The sequence below is a fragment of the Cygnus olor genome, chromosome 12 (assembly GCF_009769625.2).
Source record: "Cygnus olor isolate bCygOlo1 chromosome 12, bCygOlo1.pri.v2, whole genome shotgun sequence".
Classification (NCBI taxonomy): Eukaryota; Metazoa; Chordata; class Aves; order Anseriformes; family Anatidae; genus Cygnus; species Cygnus olor.
The window spans coordinates 14244950-14261179 of NC_049180.1; the positions used below are offsets into that span (position 1 = coordinate 14244950).

A 16230-nucleotide genomic window follows, 5' to 3' on the forward strand; every position below is an offset into this window, starting at 1 on the left:
GCATTTAAAGCCTAACAGTGCATCAAGCTCCTAGGATTACTTATTATAACAGATATCCTACAAAAACATATACATCACAGTTTCAGATGCTGAACATACAAATAAGCAAGTTCTAGTTCTGTGCACGCTGTTTAACATAGTGATCATTTTACGTAGGAGCAAGTACAATTAGAACTTGAAAATACCAGCTGCTACAGTTCCATTTTTGTTAAATGGCAAAGAAACTGGCAATAGTTCCTGATAACTTTCTTTCTTGCAGCACTTGTACCTTTTACAAGGTTAAAATTTCTTAGCAACATTTGAAGTTTTCTCTTGGGATCAATGGAATATTCACCTGCATTTGGAGCTGCTGCTGTTATTTATCATTGTCTATTGTCAAGGCAACAGAATATGTAAGTAGGCATGAAAATGGACTTCTCTAAAGTCAGAAGCCAAACTTTGAACTGTAAGCTGTATGCATGACAATGCAGCTCATGCACTGTAGGGATTGAACTGATTCTCCTTGCACAAAATAGTGTTCTTGCCAAGTAAAGGAGTTGTTAACCTCTCCCTGTTACAGAGGAAGCACAACACAAACGGTAATGTGGAGTACAGTAGTTATAAGAGACCATGGCACCTGGCCATTTTGTCATTAATAATGATTAATAAAGCCAATTTTCTTTCAGCTACTGCATCTGCACCCGCTGATCTGCCTCACTATGTGATTTCAGCTTTTTCTCCACTCTCCAACCAGCTCTTTACCTTGAGAACATCTTCATAATAGCAAGGAGACTGAAAAATGAATTTGCCAGGGTATCCTGGAGCTGTGGCAGAGGACTGGAGGACTGAGCTCCCTAAAATTTGCCAGGTATGCAATGCAGAGAATTGCTCTTTCTGTCTGAACATCCAGCTGGATTCTTTAATGTCTGTGGTGGAGTCTAAGATGTAATCTGTGCAGTTCTCCATTTCTTCAGGCTTTCCCTTGTTATGTCATATGGCTACAAAACTTACCTCAAAACCAAGACAGATTAAAATTTGTCATGATTAATTTGCCACTGTGGTGCTGGTAGCTTACAGGTCAGAGCTGATGAGGCAAACTTCAACCTGTCTGATGGGAATGCTTTTTACGTTCTACTAAAAGGTTTAAAAATATAATCAAGTTTTACACAACTGAGTCCAAACCAACCTGACAGTAAGACAACTTTCTAATGATGTTGCCCATGGTGAGAATTTACTGTATTAATGTTGGGTTAATGTTCTCTAAAGCTGGGAGGGAGGGAGCTGAGTTTCAGAAAATCTGTCATAAGCATAAGGTTACTCATGGACCAGGAGATCTTTGAAAACTGTACTGTAAATACATCTAAGAATAGAAGCTTGGTATTTACTGCCACAATATTAATTATTTGCTGTATCAGTCTGTGGAATAGGAAAGAACACAAATGTACAAAGAATTACAGAAAGCTGATTATTGGGAGGGGGGGGAACCAAACCAGTTAAATTGTTGCAATCCTAACAAACGTCCCTAAAACAATGAGTAATGTAAAATGGACAAGACAACTTGACAACTTTAAAACAGTGCATTAATCTTGCTTAGTGCATAAGAAAACAAAGCAATCTACAAATAACAAATGAAATAGCCAGCTTAATTGCAGTTCCTAGGCCGAGTGAATTTTAAAAGGGGAGTGGAGTGTAAATAAGTTGCAGAGATAGCAAGAATAAAATGGATTTTTATAACCTACTTTTTAATCATCTTTAGTATTAGTTGCAGCATTTACATCTATTACTCGCAAAAGTAAATAGTTGTGCTTGCTTTAAAAAGACAGGTCACAACAGCATTAATTATACTCTGTGCTTTTTGTTCAAGATACTGGTTAGAGTGCCAGAACCTCCCAGACAGAGAATGCTGACGGTATGTGCTACCTCACAGCTTCACTCATGTCTGTTCATGCTGCATAACAGTTGCACACTCTGTAGATTGCCACACCCTGATGGGGCAGTCTCCCCTTTGGTATGTAGTGAATTACTTATTTCCTTGAAGGGCATACTTGCCTTCAGGCCACTCCATCCATCCAACAGTGCTGCACCCAGAACAGTCACATAGCATTGGATGTGTGCGTCTGGATCCCCCAGCTCCTGTCTCCTCCCTTCACTGGGACTGCTGGAATTGCCTCCTCAGCCTGTTTGCGTAGCAGCTCAAGACCTGTTATTAACTACACATCCTTCCTTCCTTCCTTCCCTAAAAACTCACTACCAATACTACCCTTGTATTTTATCCTAAAACTCTTTTTTTTTGCTACAGTATTCTGTAGTCATTACTGCTTACTGTTCATCTCCACAGTGCATAATGGATTCTTCTACCAGTCAGAGCACTTGCCAGCACCTTTTCTGGCCCTTCTGAGTTTACTTCAGATCGCATAGTTGTGATAGATTTTACTTTTTGTACAAATGAGCTAGAAATGAAGAGAAGGGCTGTTTTGGGTTGCTGGTCTTTTCTATGCAATTACATGTTTCTCCAACTTGCTATAATCTTGCATTACAAGCATCTGATACAAACCATGAGATTAGAGAATGCTAGTTGTTTTTGAGATCAGACAATGCTTGTTTTGCTTTGCTGTATTATTGGTGCAGTTGTTGCTGTCAGTCCCGATTATCTAGGCTTCTTATGAAGACTACAGAATTCACATGTGATATTCTTCACACATTCACCTGTTAAATCCACAAACTCAGTGGTCTGAATTGCTGAATCCCAGTTTGAATGCTGCAGCTTGAGCTCACCTGCACTTCACACATTCTCTCTGGTAACACAGCAGAGGTGAAATCCCTGTAATTAAACTCGCCCCTCACTGTACCTGGCTTGCGCGCTTTATCCCAGTACTTCAGTTTTGGCCCAGTCACACAAAAGGCCTCTCAGCCATCAGCTTTGCGGGAGGTTGGCCGCTAGACCCTGCTGATCCATTTGCCAGCTTCAAACCAGCAGAGCTGATTGCCATCGTATAAAGCCAGCAAGGATCTCTGCTGGATGCGTGAACTGTACCCAGTGGGAAGGCAGAGATGATACAGAAACACAGCCCTGCACTCTGACTTCGCAGTGTAACTCTTAACAGAGCAAAATGTCTATGTTTGGAAAAGGCTACCATTTGCAAATACATCACTCAGTAATTACAGTTCTGTGGAGTTCTTTCTTCTAGTGTCCACAGCATCCAAATACAGAAAAATAAATTTATTAACATTAAAAAAAAAAGTACACAGCATCAGTTATTTTTTTCCAAGATTGATTTAGCAATGTTGAGTTCTCTCTGTAGCATTAATCTCCCATGCTTATGTATATGCACTATCAAATTACTTTTATAACTGCATGAATTTAGTACTTTTTCTCCACTATAATCCCATAGCATACACCTCTTAAATCAGTAAATAAAATTCTATGACAATAGGTGTCTTTTAGCACACTATAGTAAAATTAAGTAAATTCACTCAAGTAAAATTAAACCACTGGATTCATTGTCCTTGTTACTACTGCACATCACAAACTACTGCTCTTTGTGCCTTAAAAAACCATCATATTTACTTACAAGGCAGAGGTTGCGTTATCCTTGGCTCATCATGAGGCTGGTAGCTAGTTTAGAAGTTTCTGTATCAAGTCCTTCCTTGCACAAGTCAGTCACAACTTAGTATACTACTATAACCCGCAAGATGAACAGATCAAGAACTTTCATATTTCTTGTTCAAGTTGGTACACACTAGGAAAAGGCAAAGCTTGTCTTACCAGAGGAGCAGTTATCGAAATTGAGATCTCCACAGATTACATCAAAAGCCACCAGCTCCTCTGGATTGGCTGTGCTGGAGGAGGAGGTAGATTTTCTGAATTCAGACAGCCAATCTTGAAGCATATCCAGTTGCTCACACCGAACAGTAGTGTCTCCTGTAGCAAAGAAAAAAAGAAATACCAAGAAATAAGATCTTTTAGGATGATGTTCAGATCGCTGCATGCCTGCGTGAGTCCAGCAAAATCACTAGTGCCAGTGCTGTTCCATTGGTGCGAGGTCTCTGTAGAGCTGGGTCTGCACCTCGTTTCAGTCAGAGGATGTAGAGATTAAAGCAAATTAGGAATAAAATTTATAAAAATAAAATAAAAATAACAGAGCTGTTCCAATCTCATTTTCTTTCCCCTTACCCACCCATCAAACATAATCCCTTCAATGGAGCACATGCAGGCAACAAAATTAAAGGCCTACCTTTTCTTTAAAATAACAAGGAAAAAACCCTTAGCACACGCAGTGCTAAGTCTGCACAAGGCCAAATTAAGCCTTGAAGCCAGATTTACAAGAGCTGTAAGTGGTACCTTAGCCTTGTGTGGCCTTGACTGCACATCGAGAAATTTCATCTATATAATTAGCTATATTAAAAATTCATACATAGAATGACACTAGGTGAAAGTCCAGCTTTTCAGTTAAGAAGTACTGCATCTCAAGTTGTATATACAGAAGAAGGTATCTTTAGTTGCATGGTTTTGACCATTTTTTTCTATGGGATACCTGATACAGCATGAGCAGATAAAAGTCATTAAAAGTCTTTGTAAATGCTCTGGCAAAAATGTCAAAATTCTGAAATTAATCCTTAAGGGTGAACTTCTGTAGTTGTTTAAGTGTGGAATAATTACTGTCATAAATAAAATGTAGTCATATTATTAGCTATGCTATTATTAGACATCTTGAAAAAAAGGGTGCAAAATTAAGAAATGGCACGGATAATGCTTAGCCCAAGAAAGCTCCAGTTAAATACAAACTGAATCAGAAACGTTCAACCAAGCGTGATTTGCTACAATCCTAAACAATTAAATGAAATATTGAAAAGAACATGACCAGGAAAAGAGACCTTTAAGTAGGTCCTGACACTGACTTATCTCTTCGGACTGTTAATTCAAACTGCAAGTAAACTGATTTTTTTTTTCTTCTACTCATCAGTTATTCCCCACAAATCTGTAACAGTTGGGCTGTAATATACAAGCTTGTACAAGTGCTCTTTGGATCTCTTCCTGATCTACGGTGTCTCGTGCTTGTACGTCATGTTTAGATAATACCCTAATCACACAGCTTGACACAAATCCAGTCCTGTATTCTTGGAAAAAACCCTCGCTACCACAGTGCACGTGAAGTGCAAAAGCGCACTTCACATATTTACTGATTATGTGTACTGATATACTACACAGCACAAGAAAGCCTTACAGTTAAGATACAGTTAGAGAAAAGCACAAGAAATAGGTCACATGGAATAAATACAGACTGGAGCAGGTGATACTAACTACAAACGGTGTGTGACTAACATACATTCTGCTTAACTAAAGACAGATGAAATTACAGCGTCAGGGAAAGCATGACGTTCCAGGGGGCCTCTGGCAATCATCTGGTCCATCTCTTTTGCTCAAGCAAGGTCACCTCAAGCAGGTGCTCTTGACCATGTCCAGTTGGGCTTTGATTGTCTCCATGGATGGAGATTCCACAGCCTCTGGGCAACCTGATCCAGTACTCAGTCACCCTTTCTATTAAAAACAAAACAAAACAAAAAAACCCTCCTGTGTTAAAATACCATTTCTTGCATTTCAGTTTGTGCCCATTGCCTCTTGTTCTGTTACTGGGCACCACCAAGGAGAGGCTGCCTCTAACCTCCGTACAGCCTCCCATCAGGTATTTATACACTTTGGTCAAAGATCCTTTCAGAGCCTCCTCCTTTTGCATTATCTGTATCTTTCCATCCTGGCTTATCACCTTAGGCCACCACATTCTTCTGGCCTGCCTTTGTTTCCTTTTAACTTTTAGCATGGTGCCTGTTGACAAGACTACAGTAATTTATCTTGCTCCCAACAAAGTCCTGATTATTGCTTAACTGTCTAAGACAGACTTATTTATCTTTGAAGTGTCGAGATACTGCATTCATTTTCTGGGAAGTATATATCTGGCGTGGTTTCAGTTAGGATGAGTGATAATATAATACAGCCATTACCTATGAGAACATAAAACTCTGACAGCAACCTGAAACAACACAGCAAACCCACTAACTAAACACACAAAGGTAAAATTCTCAAAAACAGAAAACTACTTATAAAAACATAAAAAAAAGACAGGCAAAAGCTTTTAGGAGGATGTTTTGAAAAGTGATGGGTAACATGCATTGTCGTTATTTAAAAAGCATTAACTACATAGTGATATACATCTCCCTCAGTGAGAATTGTGAGCCTTTGTAGCAGCACTGCACAGCAGAAAACCTCAGAAAAATAGGAGCCTTGGAGCTTGAGAAGCAGGCACCTGTCACTTCCTTTTAGAAAAGGTGCAGAACCTGTGGTAGTCTGGCATCTCTGGTTCTCCCCACTAGAGGTCATGGAAACAATTGCACATTAAGTAGAGTGTGTGCAATCAAGTGAGCTACATTTCCATGACAAAGAAATCCTCTAATGCAACCTAGATGTAACTGTTTTCTGAGATTAATATTACTGTTATGCAGCTTCCTGTAGCTACACAGCAGGTACTGTATGTATCTGGATGCAAAAGTTCTTAGCAATGCATAGTTTTAGCACCTCCTAGTGATCCATAGCGTTGGAGGTGAAGGTAACTGAACTAATTAGACATCTAAGTAGAGGGGAACCCAAACCTGAATCCAGGACAACCAGTGAAGCAGACATTTCAGAAACTGTCTGTTGCTGAAACGAAATAAGATCCGTTGATATTAACGGAGGGAGCTAGGTAGTAACTCCCAACTATAACATTAAACTTCTCCTTCTTCCAGCCTGCAGCTCTAATTAAACGTTCAGATAGAATCACTGATCTGATTGACTGCCACCAGTGATGAACCAGAGAATACAGATTTGTGCTAATTGCTCTGCACCCTTTTCCTCAGTAACTGGGCTGGAAAACTGCAAGTAATCATGATGTGACTGGTTCCTGCAGTCAGCATTTCCAAGTTCTCTGCGGTTCCCTTCAGCTTCAAATTTCATACAAGGATGAAAAGGTATTATGGGAAGCCTCTGCCAGCATAAACAAATACTTCACCTTTGTTCATTATAGGGTAGTCAGAGCCACCCTTTTCATTCACTTTTGAAATGCTTAAGTGAAATCCTGGCTTTAGTTAGAACTGCAGGTAGGTACGATAGGAGGAGTGCTTTGTTCTCCCCGGAAAGCTGTTAAGAGAAGGAGCACTAGGTATCGAACAAAGCAGCTCATAGGCCTAGTCAGGGGCTGGAAAGGAACAGTTGCAGTGGAAGTTCTTAAAGCCAGAGTTCTCAGCACTGATCTGTGCTAGGGGATATATTGGAAGGAACCTGGGGAAGATGAGCAAAAACTAAACTGTAAGGGATAAAGCGTAGTCAAAAGGGAACATTGCTTCCAAGTCACAACCAAAGGATCCAGTTCAGCCATGAGTGTCATGCCTGACTAGGCGATGGATTAAGCAGACCTGTGTAATATATCTAAACAAGGATAGGCTGGAGCAAAACAAAAAAAACTACCACACCAAACACCACCAACAAAAAAAACCTTTTGCTGGGTTCTGCTGAGTTACCTTGCAGCTAGGTAAGGTCCCCAGTCAAGCACAACACAGCCTACAACAGCTGTGTTAATGTAGCTGAGAGGAGGGGCCAATGGCAGACTGCCACAGTGTGGATAAGCTAGCTTTGCTACTTTAGCAATTTATGTAGAATTAGTGCCTGAGGATGTTGAACACCAAAGATACTCCTGATTTTACAGCTGGGATTTCAGACACTGAGGGATCTCTCTCAGTCCCAAGCTAAATTCTACTTAAGCTGTGTGGGGGTTGCTAGAGCTTGAAACTAGTGCTGGAGAAGTCAGAGTTGCCGGTACCTTGATTGCTGATGACCAGATTCACAATAAATGCAAAAAAAGGGGCATGACCGGGTTATGAGATAGCAGCCAGCATGCTACATCATCTGGACCTGGGTTGGAATAGCTTGAGGCTTACTCTGTTTTGATGGCTTAGGGGGGTGTCTTAAAGGGGGGGGGGGGGACGACGACTTGGGAAGTAGGTGGATTCTACGAAGCAAAGCCTTCCCAGAACATCAATCACTGACTATCTGAAAGACGTAAAAGAAACATGTAAACTTAACAGCCCCCTGGAAAACAATTACATTCAGGTCTCATTAGAGGACCCCCTCATTTGTCGCAGAAAATGCAGCTACTTCCAGAATGGAAATGAAGAGCTCCTTCATAGCAACGTTCCTTAGCAGGTACTGAGATTCAGGAATAGCTATTGAGAGAATAATCCTCATCTATTTCTAAAGTTATACTGAAAAAAGTGAAAGTTAGCTCCGAAAAAAAAAAAAAAGCTCAAAACGGAGTTTAGCTGGCACATCTCTTGAAAAAAGTATTAGGAGTTCATTGACCGTAAACAGTTGGATCCCTTCATTTTATACTCATGTAAGTACCAGAACTATCAAGTGCAAGTTTGTGTATCCTAGAAGAGAAGCCAAATTGCACTTAGCCATGTATGACAAGATGATTTAAATGGTTAACCTTTTAAACAGTGCTTGTTTTTATAGATAACACATCTTTACACCGTCAAACTGTTTCTTTTTTTTTTGTCAGTTTTTCAGATGTGTGAAATGGTTTGAATCAGATGATGAAAATCAGAAAGCACAGCTCTGCCATACTGTTACGAAGTTTAGTTTTCTATTTCATTACATAAACTAATTGATTTATCAAAGGACATTTAGACTCTTAGATCCTTGTCTGCTCTATTTGAATGTTGCTTGAACCAGATAAGCCTAAAAATATGAAGCAAGAACATAAATAGGAAGATGGAAGGTTGTGTTTTTACCCTTGGAGAATGCATGACTAGGTGATTAAAAAGGAAAAGGACTAAAACCAGAGGTTTATAACCTGAACTGGAACAGCAAGAAATGTCAGCTCCACAGCAGCAATCACACAGTACATTACTATATAATTCCAGAGTTAGAAATAGAAAACTAAAGAATGTTACACTGTTAAAACGTATTTGAAAAATTCATGAAACTTCTTTAGAACTATCCAGTCTCTCTAATGTACTTTAGGGCAGTTTTGTTCCCAATTCTGTCTCTGCCAGTGCTTCAATTGTAAAGTAAAAGGAATGCTAGCTGTCTGACTGGGTTAACCTAGACATGCTGTACAGCATAGGTTCAGAGTTCTGCTGTTTACATTGCATTTCTGTCTTGCCTCAGCCTGCAGCACACATGCTGTCTTCAATGAGACTAGGACAGCTGTGTGGTGCTCTCCAGCTCTCAGGAGCCCAGGAGTCACAGTCACATCAAGTAAAACAAACTAAGGATGTGTACCCCCCTGGCTAAACTAAATTTTGACCTTACACAAAGTAAATGTTTGTAGATTTGACTTTCACTTTATTACTATACCTATTTTAAATCTAGAACTGGTAGTTTTGATGCAAAAGATAGGAACACTGGAGGAGCAATGCTGGCCAACTTTTGCACAAGAATTCCAACAAAGACTTAGAAACAGTGAGAAATTAAGAGAAGCAAATATGGACAGTACCTGCAATAGCTTGCAAGTGAGTGCAGGAAATGTATCCCACAATTCTTTGGTCCTGAGGTGTACTTCCCACTTGCACCTGGAAAGGAAGGAAGAAATACTTTATTTCATTAATGGTCATTAGTAGAGGAGCTCACACAGCCCCGCTTCCAGCCCCAGCTGTACAGTCTTGGTGTGCACCGTTAGCCTTTTTTTTTTTTTTAACCATTCTTTCTATCTAGCTCCATTTTGAATACACACACCCACACCCCCATTGGAGACACCTGATCATCACACTCTGCCTTCGCAGGGTCCCACTTTGCTGCTAGCACACTCGCTCCTTCCTGCTCACCACTACATCAAAGATTCTGATGATTCTGACTTTCTCCAGCTCTTCACAGTCTCACTGATTCTCAGTCATTTTGCCACCATTTTGTATCCCAGCTCTTGTTCATATACAAATTAAATCCCACCACTTGTGCCATCTGACACTAATATTATCAGCAGTCTGAATTCTACATCTCTATGTAAGGTTAGAATGGAGAAGGAAAAATGGCAAGAGACCCTGGGAAAAAGGATGAAACATGAAATAAATATTAGTTTTGACCACATTTCCTCCAGTCCCTAGCACATTTTGGATTTTGATTGGTTATTTTTTACATTCTTCTGCAAAGGTTTGGGGGATTTTTGCTGTGTCTCGGGAAAGGATTTACATTCTTCCATTGCATAATTTCACAGTGGCAGCCCCCATGTTTGTCAACCAGATTAAAATAATGACATGCACCCCTGCTTTTATGCACAGAAGAGGCAGGGCTTCCAGGGAAACTGGAGTGTAATGTAAGTGCTCCTGTGTATCATATACTACAGTATTTAAAAAAAAAATGTATTTGCTGGTGGACACACAAGCAAATGAAAATCAAGTTCTGGTTTGGGTTTTCAATTTTATTGAAGATTCTGGCAGTGCAGGCCTTCTGCAGTTGCTTAGCAATGGTGACAAAATTTAAAATAAAAAGTAAAAAATCAGGGAAGCAGGGCCTGTTTTTAGTTTGCTCTTGTGGAAGGATTCTCTCTTAGTACAGAATGAGGCCATTACTGCACACCGTATCCCATCATCATACAGCACCCCTCTTGCCAAAGTATCTGGAAATTTTCAGGCAGTGTGATACTATTTGCATACTACTGCACGATCATTCTGCCCAAGCTCATTTAGGGAAGAATTAATTCAGGTTTCTGTCATAAGACACATGACTTGCATCAGTCATACCATCATAGAATGGAAAGGACATCTGGGGGTCCTTTAGCGTACTCCCTGCTCAAACAGGCCCAACTAGATGAGGATGCATAGAGCTTTGTTAAGTTTTGCGTTAGCTCCACGGATGAAGATTTTACCACGTTTCCAAGCCCCTGTTCCAATAATTGACCATCTCATATTTGCAGTAAATGAATTTATGTCACTTGCACTCAACAATGCCTTGTTAACTTTCAGTTTTTGTTCCAGCTAGAAGAGCATACAATAACCATCTTGCATTATTCTGTCCTCAGTCTCTTCAGTCCTCTTTTAGACAGATTTCAAGTGAATATTGATGGGGTTCTTACTGCTGTTCCCAAACAGTTACCTCCTTCAGGGAGCCTGAAGGCAGAGGAAGATGAGGAAAATATGCACATCACTGTTGATTTTACCCCTACACCAGAGGATTCTCCTAAACACATGAGACTATAGCAGGGTCTCAAAGGATATGGCGACCTGCTGGATGGCTGCCGACTACTGCAGGATCTTGGGTATGCAGACCTCTTTCTTCCTTCCTCAGGCTGCCATGGTCTGAATGTATCCCAGGGTCACAGGTAAACTAAAAGGGGTGTTCTCTCCAATTTCTTACATAACATATGCAGTTCCAAGAGAAAACTGGGAAACCATTAGTTTAAATCCTGTACTATCTAGGGCAGGCGGGTGGATGAATAATATTTTCTGAACTTAGTAATTCAGAATCAGATTTTGACTTCAACACCAAAAACTATATATTGTAAACTTTACAATATATATATTTTATATATTTACAAATTTTCTGTGACTCCTGCTGCAGTGAAAAAGCATGCATGTGATCCATCTTCCAATGTTACCTACCATAATCATGCTGAAAATACTGCACATAAAGTTTTCTTTCTTACAGGAAGAATGTGCTTCTTATAATCCTCTTATTGCCTAAAACAGATGGAATCATTTTCTAAAAAAGCACAAAAGATTAAATCTAAAAGCTAAACATATAAGTTAGAGTCAGCTGAGAAAAAAAAAAAGTCAGCTCAAATTGGCTTTAGAATTTCCTGTGCAGCCTTAATGGAGTGCCTGACAAGACCTTATACTCATAAACCAATTTATACATAGGATCACACTCACACCCATTAATCAGAAATAAATATTTATCATACTGTCCCTGCATGCACATATCCGTACTGTAATGGACTTGGGATCCCTAGCTCTCAAAGAATGACAAGAAATGGCCTAGAGGAAACACTGACTGCTGCTATGTGCAGCACAACAAATGCCACCCCAGGTTGCCACTACAGGGGGATAATGCCCCCATAGCTCTGCACTTGATAGGGAAAAAAAAAGAAGCAGCAGCCCAAAGCAAAAGCTGAAGACATTAACATAATTGGAATTTCTTTGGAAAGTGCCAGCATGGTAGTACGTCCAAAGCAGATCATCTCCCAGGTGTCACATTTCCTCCAACTTTTTTGACTTCTGTCATATATGTGACAACTACTAGGAGAGAAAATAAGTATCAACTGTGACAACTACTAGGAGAGAAAATAAATATCCTTGCAGCCTCTTGGTGTATTTTCCAGCTACAGAATAGCACTAGTATATTAAAAAAAAAATCTGATTATTCAGTCTAATTTGGTATTTCACGGATGGAAAAGAACTATGGGATGTGCAGAGAGGAAAACTACTTGACCTCCCAAATATTACAAGCCCTGTAATTCTGCACAGAAATGTTCCTTTGTGTGGTCAAATACTGTAGCTACTTTTAGACTGTTCCATTTTCAAGACTATATTATATTGTGGTGACTGAGCCTGACCAGCTTCGTGGCACTCCTGCAGGAAGAGAACTCGGAGTGTTCATTTCAGCCTGCAACGTGGATCTTGGCAGAATGGTTCCACTTCCACCAAACCAAGTGAGCACTTCACAAGTAAAATGTACTTCTTGCTGCTTAGAACAGAAGAAACATTTAAATTCACATTTATACAGAAACCGTATGTAGGTAAATAAGCCAGGCTTCATCATAAGCCTGACTTATGTTCATTTCAGATGGTCTAGTAGCTCTGTGAATCAACAACATTCATTGAATTACTTTTATAGGGAAGTCCTTCAGATGTTGCATTCTAAAGTCTTAAATGTATCATGGACCACTTTACTAAAAATTTCTGTAGATGTAGAAAAGCAATATCTAAATATAAGTTCCCAGTCTTGCAAAACAGGATAATCATGGCATGAGGAAAAAGTCGTATGATGTTATCTAGAGGTAAAATTACAATTGAGAGAACATACTTGTTGTTTCATAAAGTGTCCCTATTATATAATTCTAAGTTGATAGAAACAAAGTTACTTTTTTTTCATTATTATGCTGAAATATGCAAAATGTATTCCAACTCTTAGTACATTTGCAAAGGTTAAGTAATCAAACTAGTCAAACATCTGGAAAAGTAAAAGCTAGGAGAGCATTCTGATCCCTGCTACAACACTGAACATCTACATTTTGTTAGCTGTTGGGGGAGAAGGGAAGCTCGTTGCAGATAAGAAAGGCTTTTTTATAAAGAGGAAAGTCTGCTCAGGTGATTTTTGCTTGGAAATCAAAATGGCAGTTGCTACCACTACATATTTACATTCCTCGCCTACCTGTGAATTTAGTAAGTGCAAAACTGACAGCTCCAAATTTTTATTTTCAGGCACAGGAGACTGACATCAGGTACTTTCTTCTAAAAGATTCCTTCTCACCTTATGTCACAGAACATTAGTAGAATATATTGGAGATACCATGCTGACACTAGGCTATACAGTGCAAAATTGTGTATCAAAAGCTTGTCCAATACAGACTAAGTACTACAGTTAGATGCGTATCAGATAATAAACAATGCTCATGAAAGAAATCAAGCCAACAAGGCTACAGTGGAAAGATTCCTGTTGACAAGTAAAAAAATTCACAAGTAGCAACAGTTGAAATTCTACAGCTAGAGTGAAAGAAATAACTTTAAATTCAATCACATTACTTGCTATCATGGGAATTTTCAGAGCTAACTGGAATATCGTGCACATCTCATGTTTATCATACTCCAGTACAGTAAGTATACAAAGCTGTAAACATGACAAATATCTTGTCTTTAACAGTTTATATTTACACACATTTGTCCCAGTAGTGCAAAACAGTTATATTTTATCTGGATCTCAAGAAAAGCATCAATAGATACATATACAAAAAAACAGAAATGCTGCCTAAATACCAGGGGTATTTCAATACCACCTCAACAAACAGCTTCAAATCTGTCCTTGTTGTGTTAGAAAAATCAACTACTTGGAAAGAAACATTCTTTTATGTTTAAAAATTTGGGCTGTGCCATTCATAACAAATGACACTCAGTTAAAGAATCAAACTAACTGAGCAATAATGTGTAGACAGAAACAAAAAGGTTGTTAAGAGGAAAATTTAACCTTCAGTGGTATTTTGTAGAAGCTGCCTATTGCCTGGAGGTAGCCGTTCTAAGAAAATCCTAAGCAAGGTAGACAATTTCTCAACTGGAATTTGTGCCCTCTAGTACGAAGTGTTTAAATACACACAAATTCAAAGGATATGCCATTGCCTTCTCTTTCGTGGGAAGGAAATCCAGGTGTGCAAACCAGAAAAGAGAGAAAATTTTGTCATACTCCTGAAGAAAGAGCTCCACAGAATTCGTCACCCCACAGTCTACATGCAGGCAATAAACCCAAAGCTGGGGAAGGTAAATAATCTCAATGTAACATTAAGAATCCTTCAGGGAGATGGGATATTACACAGAATAGTTGTAACTTCACCATTATGGCTTAATTACATCTTGGACTGTAAATGAGTCAAACCATTCGTTTCATCAGATTAATTATCATTAAGGTGTCAATTTTGTCACTGGAATAAATATGAGTTGTAGTAGTGATGCCTGCGGCACTCTTTGAAGAAGGTATGTCTCCAAAGTACAACATAGCTCTATGGCAAACAAATTTATATTCATGACAAGAACCAAGCTAATGATCACACTGTGAAGGAAGACTAGCCAAGCTGAAAAGCACACCTGCATGCTCTGTGGGGAAGAAAAACAACAACAAAAAAGCCCTCTCCTTAAAAGCATGAGGATTGCATTTGCAAAGAACATCGTCTCAGCAAAGGGCTGGAGTTACTGTTTGTCTTTGAAGTAAAACATTCCAGACAGAAAATAGGAGCAGGGTACATAGACAGGGTGACAGTAGAAGTGGTAGCATCTTGCTCCCACAGAAATACTCATCCAGCTTATATGTAGCCGATGAAGTTCAAGGGAAATGCCCTTAAAAATACGTGACCACAAGACAAAGAGCTGCATGACACCCCAGTAGCGGTATCTCCACACGCTCATGGTTCACACCTGGTTTGATGCTCTCAGATCCTGGTAACAGCACACAGTTTGTACCTCCTCCCTATTTCAACGACTAGGAGAGTATCTTGTAGACATCCTATCTACCTTAGTACAATGAACAGACAATAAGAGTGAAGGAAGAGAAAAGAAACAAATGTATGATACAGATTCTCTCTTTCAACTTTTCTGTAGTATGAAATTTTATCAATTCCTCATGGACTTTTTCCCCCCTCCATTTCAGCTATTTTCCAAGGCTAGCGGGAGAGTCAGCACCAAGAAACTAATGGAAGAACAAATCAAACTGTGCGCCCAAGTGCTAATTACTGTTGCTGTTAAGAGATGATGCCAAAGAAAACTTGCTGTGACTCATACAGTTCAAACATTCCTGTCTCACGCAGATGATTTAGAGTAGAAGTAACTTCCAAGAACAATTTATTTTATTCCTGTACTTTGTTTTCTTTGTAGTAGTTTTTTGGTTAGACCCATTGTAAAAACAGGCATCTTATACTAGTACTTCCACAACTCTGCCTTTTGCCTTCAGGGATATGTAGCAGCTGCTAAAGAAGAGGCATTAGTTAAATTACTAATTTATTATTATAAATATATTTATCTAAGCATATTAAATAAAATTGAAAAGTATTAAATGTTAGAGATCAGCACAAAATCCCTTTTGGTGCTTTGCAATTCTTTCTAGCCCCAGTAGTATTTGATTTTTTCAGAATTCTATTTCTTTGCACCTACCGTGTGACAACGACTGCTGCTTCATGAGCTCAGAGAATTAGTTATTTGGCAAAGCTTCATTAAGTTTATATGTGAGGGAAAGCATTTGGCTGTAAATTGGTGCTATGAATGAAGGGCTCTCTGTTTTCTGAAAAGGATAAAGCCCACAATTTGATCTCAATCCTGTATTTCATCCTCCACAACAGTTGTAATGTGTCCCACTAATGAAGGAGAAAAAGGTTGGGATTAATAACTTCAGTTATATCAAGGTGAAGTAAACACGGTAAAGTTTCATGGGTAGGGTTGTCCTTTTAAAAAAAAAAAGCCCCAGCCAGTTTACTGGACTCTGTCCAATTCTTACATTAACATTTTAAAGGAGAAACTGAACATGTG

At 39.2% G+C, this 16230-nt stretch overlaps 1 protein-coding gene and 1 long non-coding RNA gene across 11 annotated transcripts in view; one reads left to right on the forward strand and one right to left on the reverse strand.

The window, feature by feature from the left end:
* SMPD3 (sphingomyelin phosphodiesterase 3) overlaps nt 1-16230 on the reverse strand; it is a 118069-nt gene that overhangs the window by 11628 nt on the left and 90211 nt on the right. For all 6 annotated transcript variants that reach the window (XR_005823522.1, XR_005823521.1, XM_040570791.1 and 3 more), the window contains exons 3-4: nt 9510-9585; nt 3746-3901 (exon numbers count right to left, since the gene is read on the reverse strand). Coding sequence is in view for 4 of the 6 variants with exons in the window: in XM_040570791.1 (XP_040426725.1) it covers nt 3746-3901; nt 9510-9585 (232 nt within the window). In the remaining 2 variants the exon portion in view is untranslated. The remainder of the gene's footprint in view (nt 1-3745; nt 3902-9509; nt 9586-16230) is intronic.
* LOC121076473 lies at nt 258-15697 on the forward strand. 5 transcript variants are annotated; one of them, XR_005823527.1, is made up of 4 exons: nt 258-392; nt 666-847; nt 5583-5663; nt 15359-15697. It is a non-coding gene; the product is annotated as an uncharacterized LOC121076473 (long non-coding RNA). The 5 variants fall into 5 exon arrangements; XR_005823526.1 differs by lacking the exon at nt 15359-15697 and adding an exon at nt 6760-9408; XR_005823529.1 differs by lacking the exon at nt 5583-5663.